The 9,292-nt window shown below is 41.4% G+C and overlaps 1 protein-coding gene across 1 annotated transcript; it reads left to right on the forward strand.

The window, feature by feature from the left end:
* Positions 1 to 4,798: 4,798 nt before the first annotated feature.
* On the forward strand, positions 4,799 to 6,531 carry LOC147620069 (uncharacterized). Its single transcript, XM_086772227.1, has 2 exons — positions 4,799 to 5,735; positions 5,945 to 6,531. The coding sequence occupies exons 1-2, from the start codon at positions 5,195 to 5,197 to the stop codon at positions 6,064 to 6,066; spliced, it is 663 nt and encodes a 220-aa protein (XP_086628353.1). The 5' UTR covers positions 4,799 to 5,194; the 3' UTR covers positions 6,067 to 6,531.
* The last annotated feature ends 2,761 nt before the right edge of the window (positions 6,532 to 9,292 follow it).

Genomic DNA, 9,292 nt, shown 5'->3' on the forward strand with positions numbered 1-9,292 from the left:
TAGAGTATGTGAAATTACCCCGCAAGGTACCATCAGAGTGGAGACTCTCGACGGAGTTGAAACCATTGGATTCCTTAATGGGAGTAAATTCAAACGATACTATGACCCCCTGAGCCAGGAGGAGTTACATGCAATACATCAAAAGAAGGCAGCTAAAGAACAAGCTGAGCTTAAAAAGATACAAGCGAGAGTCGAAGCTAAAGAACGTCAACAGCGTGCTAGGGGACAACGAGAAGCCAACTTGGGAATTACGCAAGTATTTTTCGAGGAAGCAGAGGAGGATGCACTGGAATCTGACCCACCTCTAAGATACCCAATTGAGTTACGGAGTCCTTACGGGGAGGTGTTGTACAATGCATTATTGGATACAGGAGCTCAACACAATTTGCTATCATATGGCGTGTGGTGTCAACTGGGAAAACCACCTCTATCCAAGAGTTCTATCCAAGTTCAAGGAATCAACAAGAAGAAAACCCCCGTCTCAGGAATTCTGCACACTCCGGTTGCCTATGACAAGGGAACCATAATTCAAAGCTTTTTGGTTATGCCAGCTGGCACCATGGAAGGGACTGTAATCTTAGGGCGCAAATGGATGATGGCCACCAAGTGCAATATCGATTGGGCAACCAGACAAGTCACAACGCAAGAACCAACACTAGGTCTGACCGCTCAAAATCCCGCACCTAAGTCATCCACTCAAATATTAGATAATGAAAAATCACAAAGTCCAGTGGCAAAACCATCTTGGATTGTTGGCCACCCCTCTAACGCTTCAACGCCAAGAGTGGAAACAGGCAAGGTGGTCCCTAAAGCTTTGCTTACTATGCCAAAGAGTACATACAAATGGGTCCCCAAAGCTTCGCTAATAGCTACTTCCCCTGCTCAATCTCGTTCAGCTACCAAGAAGCCTCGTAAAAGAAAAGTAGCTACCCACCCGAGAAAGGGCAATGTAACATCACGATGGATCCCTAAAAAATTACTAGTAGCCCAAGGGTACTACGAGGGAAATGACCAGATTTGGGTCCCTAAACATAAGCTGAATCCCTCTACATCACCTATGAAACCTTGCAAACCAATTGTTGCCACCCCAACGATAATTCAAGATCATGGTAAGGGAAAGGTAGCAGAGTGCTCCACACCACTTATTCCAGAGTTAGTTTGGATTCCCAAACGATATCGATCATTACTACCTAGCTCAGGAAGGGGGGAGCCACATGAAGCTTCTAGCTCCTCATGCCAGGCACACACTCATATAGAAGTTTCTACATGCTCTACACCTACTCTTGTCAACACCCAACAAAAAATCGATAAGTCTACGTCTCCCCTTGTAATAGTATCGTCGGAAACCATTTCCTCCATTCGTCAATGGGAGCGTACACTACCATCTCTGCAATTGGATGTGGCCACAAGGGTCATAAAGAGCTATCTGCCCACATCACAACCTATGACCCGCTGGGCAAATTGGTTCCAAGAGGCTGCAACATCATTGCAAATAATATGATCTACCCAAGGAAAGGGGGAGCATGTACTCACGCTCGACATTCTAATGCTTCCTCCTTATAACCTTCTCCCCTGACCATGTAATTGCCATATTCAAGGGGATGTATATATATAGCTTCATACATTTTTTTAAAAAAAACAGAGAAAAGAAAAACAAAAAATAGTAAAAAGAGCAAGAGCACAAAAACAAGAGAAATATCCGTATACAATCAAGAACTAGATTGACCTATCATAAACCTACTGATGCTATATCTGTGTTGCAGATATGGCAGATGCCCGATCATCATACACTTCATCCACTCCTACCTTTGGTGAGAGGTATCATCTATACCTTTCTCAGATATTCCACATGTGCTATCCTGTAATTGAAACTGAATGGGATCATATAGATGTACTAGCCAGAGAAGAAAATGTTGAGGAATTAGAATGGCTAATTCGCCTATTGACCATGACTGACCCCTACTCCGTAGAGGACATATCCCCGTTAGCCCAATGCTTTCCTTTTCCACAAGATGACTATCCTCGCATGGTTACATTTTTGATGAGTTTATGTGGATGGGAAAATGAAAAGGAAATATCTGACAATGATGAATGGACGGATGAAACTCATGGCACTACTGAGGTTGACTTTATTTGTTTGGATGATGCGGATAGAGGCTTAGCCTTAGGGCTAGAGCCAGGACTCTACAACATCCTCTTACCGTATCCTCAGTAGTAGTGTGGTGTGGCTAGTAGGTAGGTTAGCGTTTCCAAGTTTTTTCTAGTTCAGATTCCTTAAACAAGTCTTGAAATTTTCACACTGATGTGCCTCTCGAGGTATAGTGCTTGTTAGTTGATTGTACAGGTTAAAAACTTTGAGGTGGGTTCGCTTACAAGTCTAGAGACTGCCGCAACGTTCATCAAAATATATCTACATCACATTGCAAGCTGTCTCGTCAAATCAAGGAGATCTCCAATTACAGGTGTAATTCTTCCATACCCACTCTCTTTCATTTTTACCGTTCAATCAATTGCATAAACTATAATGCATGACCACATGGAAATTGTCAATGTACTACTTAGTTTTTGAAATTACTTGCATGCTAGTGTAAATCATTAATGAGCTTAACTTTATTGGAAATATTCCTAGGCAGCATGACGTCTTTAGTTAACCTTGGAATACGATTGTCTTAGGTCTAGGGTCAAACCATCTTACTGTTTGAACACCTGGCTGTGTGTGTGTTGACCTCTAGGACATAGCTTTTACCCCTTGTCGAAAGGATGTAAGAACACATTTTAGTTCAGGAGCGAAGATCAAAAGAAATAGATTTAAAAAAAAAAACAAGCCTACAATAAATGGCAATACAAGTCTATGATGTGCTTCAATGTTGGCCTATCGCCTTATTGACACTTGGTAGGCGAGGAGTATTCTACTCCAAACCGATGCCTTGGTTGGTAGGGGGTAGCCTTGCCTAAAGTGAGCTAATAGATTCCTGGATAATGCCTTGTGTTAAACATGGTACCAGGATCGATGTTAGTTTTGCCTTAGGAAGGTCGCCATTGTGTAAAAATTGTCACGTGCATTTAAAAAAAAAATAAATAAAGGCAAAAGGCTCCTGTAACTCTGATGTTTCTTGTGTCCCTAGACGCGTGGTATTAACTTGTTCTTAGAGTAGACACAGTGTGGTCATCTGTTTATTTATTAAGCTTGGTTATTTTCCTTGACTTAGGCCAGTTATATAAACCTTGATTAACCTTTGACACCTTGCTAACTCTTGAATTCCTTTCAATAATTTTAAACTCCTATTAATTTGCTACACTTACTCATTCATGTGACCCTTAAACTAAGTTCTCATAAGCAATATCCATTGTGGTCTAACATGCTTGAATTTATACACTTTATATCTTTTGAATTCAAGCATACTTTCACTCTTTTCCCTGTTTTGCAGACGGTCTACCACAACACCCTCTCGAGCTTACCATACCATAGCTTCCGAGGACGGAATCTACATCAGGAAGGGGGGCATGTTAACCTCGGGGGGGTCACTATATGTAAATCCTCTATATCACATGCGTTCAAGGCCTATTTAAAAAGTCCCTTATCTGTGAATTTTTTAGTGAATATAATGTATCCTTTCCTATTCAAATCTGTAATTTTTTTAAAAAATACAATAAATAAATCCCCTCTGTAAATATATTTCTGTAAGTTTTAAATATTTAAAATGTCCTTCTGTTGAACCCACGTGATACTTACATATTTATACGAGTGACCCCCCCGAGATGTTAACCCATGGCGGACATGGCGACGTACTATATTTTACATCATTAATGTAAATATTCTGAGTCATGGGCCGGGCTTGTCGGCACCATATGTTAAGGATGAAGGGATTGGGTGATCGCCGATGAGAGGCGCACCTTGGATATCAGTAGGATAAGGGTTAGGGTCGGCCGGCCATGTATGGGCGCCCAAGTGTGAACGGCCAAGTCACCTATATGAGTCAAATGTAACCCTAAAATCCTCATTCTCATGTGTTGTGAATAGAAGAGTGCTCTTGCCTTATCTCCTTGTTTTCCTTCTCCTGCGTGTGTGTGAGAGAGAGAGAGAGAGTGAGAGCGATCGAGCGCACTGTGTAGCGGCACGGCGAGGCGGCGGAGAGGCGGTAGAGCGGCGACGGCGGCTCCTCCTTCACGGCTGCGACGCGGGAATCCTTCAAGGCGGCAGTTAAGCGGTGAGTGACACACCTTTTGCATTCTGTTTTGAGCTTGCCTTCCTGGTTGTATGCTTGCAGCCATTCGTGGCTCGCATACGGTGTTCGGTAAGTCCCCAGCTACGACCTGTGCGGCAAAAGCGCACAATGGTGCATGCATGTGTGTGTGTGTGTGTGTTTCTATATCACTTTGTCCTTCTCTCTCTCTCTCTCTCTCTCTCTCTCTCTCTCTCTCACACACACACACACACACGGAACATAAATTCAAATGCATCATATTTTGTGAGCATCTTAATTGTTCATTATCATTTATCGGGTTCTTTCACGAATTAAAAAATATAATCAAATGCATAACCAACTTAGAAAGATATTAAGCTAACGTAGTTGATAAGGTTTCATGTATGCAATAGTTTAACAAGAGATGTTATTAGTGTGACCTTTCAAAGGAAATGCAATCGGACTGTAGAGAATGCATCAATCAAAACTACGGCAAGAAGAAAATCCATGAAGTTTGGGGCAAAAGTTCAACTCAAAGAAGTGGAGGCCCACCGGACATATCATACATTGGGTGGCACCATTTGGTCTCAATAATGTCTCATCAAAAGGAATACAAGAGAAAATTCTCTTGTATTACAGCTAGCTTAAGAAAATCTCTATGGGTAAGACTTTACTTTCTTATAAGTGGGGTTCATCACGTTTCTTCTCTTTCCCAATCCACAAGATCCCTCTCTTGCTCATCTCTCTTCTCTTTCTCTCCCTCTCCCTTCTCCCACTCACAGCCACACACAAGACCATATGAATTTTCTTCCATAGCTGAACAAGACCATATGAGTTTTCTTGTAGTCCATGAAACCCTTTCTCACGAGAATCCGGCTTAGGGTAGGCTCAATCCTGCTATTTATGAGGTCCTCTCTCTTTCTCTCTCTGTCTCTCGCTCTCTCACACACACACCACATCCCCAAATTCTTTTCTGGTAATACTGCTGCAAACCAGTTGAGATTGGCCACATGGAATTCCAAGAGAATTATACAGAGACCTACAATTACCACGTAACCGAATTGAGCAGCGGCAGTGGTGGCGGGGGAGGAGGAGTAGTGGGGCCGATATTCGTTGTGTTGGCGATCGTCACGGTGTTCGGAGTGATAGCGGGTTTAATCGGGCGTGTATGTCGTGGACGGCATTGGAGAGGGGAGACGCAGTATGATTTCGAGGGATGGGTGGAGAAGCGGTGCTCCAGCTGCATTGACGGCGACGTGGAGGCCCCCCCACCACCACCACCCGTTGACAAGCCACCGGAAAAAGGTGCTGCAGTTCCACCTCCTCCTCCAGCTCCTGCTCCGCCTGCAAAAGCTCCAGAAACTCCTGCGACTACAGCTGCACCCGATCGATCTGCGCCTTCTCCCGCTCCTGCAGCTGAGGGAGCAGTTACTGCGCCGCGTGCTGAAGCTGCCCCGCCGCCAGCGGCTGCAGCGGCCCCACCAGCGCCAGCAGCTGACGCAGCGCCAGCTCCGGCGGCTACCCCAGCGCCCGCACCCCCCAAAGACGCTGGTATGTGCTCTTCTTCTACTTCTGCAATAATTTGCGAACATCCAACTCCCATATTGGACTAAATCCCGACCCTCGTTCTCATTAATATTGAAAATCAAGCATGGTCGATTGAAGCATGTATCTTCTGTGCTCGAAGAGCGTACAGAGTCTAAGAAAACTGCTGGCTGTATCATAATATATCGGCCTTGACATATTGATGTTATGCACAGGAGGAGCTACTACGAGTGTGAAGCTGAGAGAGCCTCGCAGAGTTATGCAATTATACCCAAGTAACGGCTGCAGCTGCCATATCTGTTGTAGGGAAGGGATATTTGGAATTTGCACAGCCTGAAATGGCCTTAGCTGGACGTGCACTCACTCTCACTACTGATCTCTCTCTCTCTCTCTCTCTCTCTCACTGTCACACACACACTACCCATGTGTTGTTTGTTGTTGGGCGCTGCTTACTGATCTCTCTCTCTCTCTCTCTCTCTCTCTCTCTCACACACACACACACACACACACTACCTTGTGATTGTCGTCACCCTGGGCGCAGCGCTACTATAAGAATCAAGGTAGGAACCGTAGGATCCAAGGCAAAAACTTGTTCCGGATTGCTTTGAAAATCGCCTGGCCATGAGTGATCAACGCTCTGGCCTCATTACTATTACGTACAGTCTCTCTGATCAGACACGACGCGAGTCGGTGCTGATGATGGCGATGATGTAGCGTCTCCAGAAATTTTTGACCAGCCAACAATTATTGTAACGAAAGTTTTAGATGCTTTACACTGATGTATTTTTTATTATTCTATTTTGCTCTAAAGGCTACCAATAATCATATAATCAAAAGTATATTATATTGGCGCTAACGGCTGCCAAAAATAAAACCACCCCATGAAAAGCCGTGCCCTCTCCAACCGATGGCATCTAGTGTGTGTGAATAGGGTATTTTCAAATTTCCACCAAGTTCCCAAAAAAATATGTTTTTTTAATTAGAAAAAAATTCAAACTAATAAAAATTAAGAGCATGATTTTTTTATTAACCTATGCTCTCCATGTCACAACATTGGTAACAAGTGTACCTTGAGAGGCCTTCACCAAACAAACTTATCAAGACTCTCTACTAAAGTTTTGAATTGCCTCCACTTTCTCCTCTCTAAAGACTTGCAAAACTACGACGACCATCCTCCTCTTGGTAGCATCTTGAAAGGAAGGTTTATGGTTTGAATCTACCCACTCCTATGGTGAAAAATGATGGCATGTTGTTCTAGGACACTCCTGCGCACATTTGAAAAAAGATACGGTGACCTCCACACATTTGAAAAAAAATATATGGTGGCCTCTGCTTCTTTAAGGCGAGAATTCCCCCCCCCCCCCCCCTCTCTCTCTCTCTCGATTATCAAATCTACCACAAAACAAGTCCCAAATAAAGAAATCAAGATTTGAGAGAGAGAGAGAGAGAGAGAGAGAGAGAGAGAGAGAGAGAGAGAGAGAGAGAGAGAGAGAACGACATTTCAAAAACTTAAGATTTATGAAGATTGGGTACGTAAGATTTCTTAATGAACTCTCTCTAGCTATTTACTGAATTTTCATTTAAGTATACATGTGCTATAGATTATTTGGAATAACTATTATTCCTAACATTCTCAAGGCCAACTGCAATCATGCATCTTGTTATTATGGAGCTATTTTCTCACATAGTTAATAATATCTACCTCTAAAGGCTACATGATTGTTAACTTTCATTGAGAAACTTGTCTCTAGTAGAAAAGAAATGAGAATGTTACAAATTTGATGGGGCCATATGGATGTTTTAGACATGATTCATGGCACATTTCATATTGCAGATATCAGTATACATAAGGCAAGCTAAGGATGTTGTTGAGTATAATCTTAACACTAGTTTGGTACCAAAAAAGGACACTTACGTGTCCTTTTTCGGACGATGCAAATAAAATGCTACTTGCGCTAGGAAAGACATATTCAAAATCCCTCTTGAGGAGTTTGAATATGTGACCTAGTGTGTCTTTAAAAAATGTAACCTTGCAATTTGGATGCTGGCACGATAAGGAATTACACCCATAAATAGAACTTGCATGAGATTGCAACTCAGGTTTGAGAAAACCGCCTTATAAGCTTAGAGAAAAAAATCACTAAGCCCCATGAAAAATTCCAAGTAATTATTTCATATTTGTGTCAAAGATTTTGCCAAGTTTCACATGAAATAAAATTCAATTGAGAGTGTCTAAAATAGTAGGAAGTTGTGTGTGTTTGATACACCACTTTTTAGCATCCATTTATATCCAAACCAATACATGGTTTTAATGTGTTTGCAAGTTTTTTAAGGTGATACAATGCTTACTCTATCCATTGAGATCTTAAAGTTATATGTAAAAGCCCCTTAGTAAGCTACAAATATTAATTGTTTCAAAATGTCAAAGCTGCATACAACAAAAATTCTGGATTTAGATTCTTGAGTCATATGCAAATTTACATTCCTTAGTAAACTTGCAACATTTTGTCTGTACAGAATAATTTCGCTAAGGTACATTGTACAAACATAATTTGGGCACCTAAAACCTTTGTTTCATGGTTGTTGAGAGAGAATTTAGAAATTTTAAAAAATGTAGCATGATTGAAAATCTAAGATAGTGCTCAAGTAGCAAGATTTACTTGAGCTTGGGACCCCAAAAAATATGTATTAACTTGGTTTTGAACTATATAATCATTTTCGATTGCCAATTTGCACTAACATAACCCTAGTTTTATGGAAGTACCTTTGGAAGGCCAAAATTTTCCTCTTTTTCAGCATCTTGGTAATTATGAGATTTTTGTTATAGTTCACAAGTAGCTTAGGAACTAGGACCTAAAGGAGATTGTGTTGTTTTGAAACCCAAAGTTCTACTAATTGACTTTTACAAACATGAAAAACATGATTTATTCAAGAAGTTATAGGCATTTTATGGGATTTTTGACAAAACAGCTTCAAATTTCAATGAAAATTTCAAGTTAGAGTTTTTTGTCAAATTTCTAATATAGCTTGTGTTTTGACATCATGAAAAATCTCCTTTATTTTTTGACTTTTAGCCGACCTATGGTTGGAACAAGGTGTAGAAATGTTGTTTCTAGGTTCCCCAAAAAATTCCAAAGTTTTGGTGAGAAACAGGACACTAAAGTGTCCTCAGGGCACTTTAGTGTCCAATTACAGAACTAGTGTTAATGATAGAAATTATGGTAATATTGATGATGATTTGATGATCACAAGCTTGGAAGAATGAAAAAGGAGATTAAAAAATGATAATGCTAGTACATTTTTCACTTTAATAGAAGATGCCAAGAAACCATTGTATGCAAGTTGTCTTGTGAGACCCATACCCCTCTATATCTACAGCAGAATCACACTAAGGGGGGTAGAGTGACTCACTCGAGGCCTCATATCATAATATCCTAATTCTTAGTTATTCCATGAGCTCCTCTCAGTCTAACTAGAATAATCCTTACACAGGAAAGGTGGATGATTCCTCCCTCAATAGTTCTCCCAAACAGGTCACATCAAGTAGCTCCTCCATGCTCAAT

The sequence above is a fragment of the Cibotium barometz genome, chromosome 32 (genome assembly GCF_041138505.1).
Source record: "Cibotium barometz isolate CiBa-2024 chromosome 32, ASM4113850v1, whole genome shotgun sequence".
Lineage (NCBI taxonomy): Eukaryota > Viridiplantae > Streptophyta > Polypodiopsida > Cyatheales > Cibotiaceae > Cibotium > Cibotium barometz.

What these genes read in the sequence shown, in the direction of transcription:
- LOC147620069 (XM_086772227.1), top strand. Translation starts at nt 5,195, where the DNA reads ATGGAATTCCAAGAGAATTATACAGAGACCTACAATTACCACGTAACC. An exon ending in CGCACCCCCCAAAGACGCTG is followed by an intron (nt 5,736 to 5,944) that starts GTATGTGCTCTT and finishes TGTTATGCACAG; the next exon opens with GAGGAGCTACTACGAGTGTG.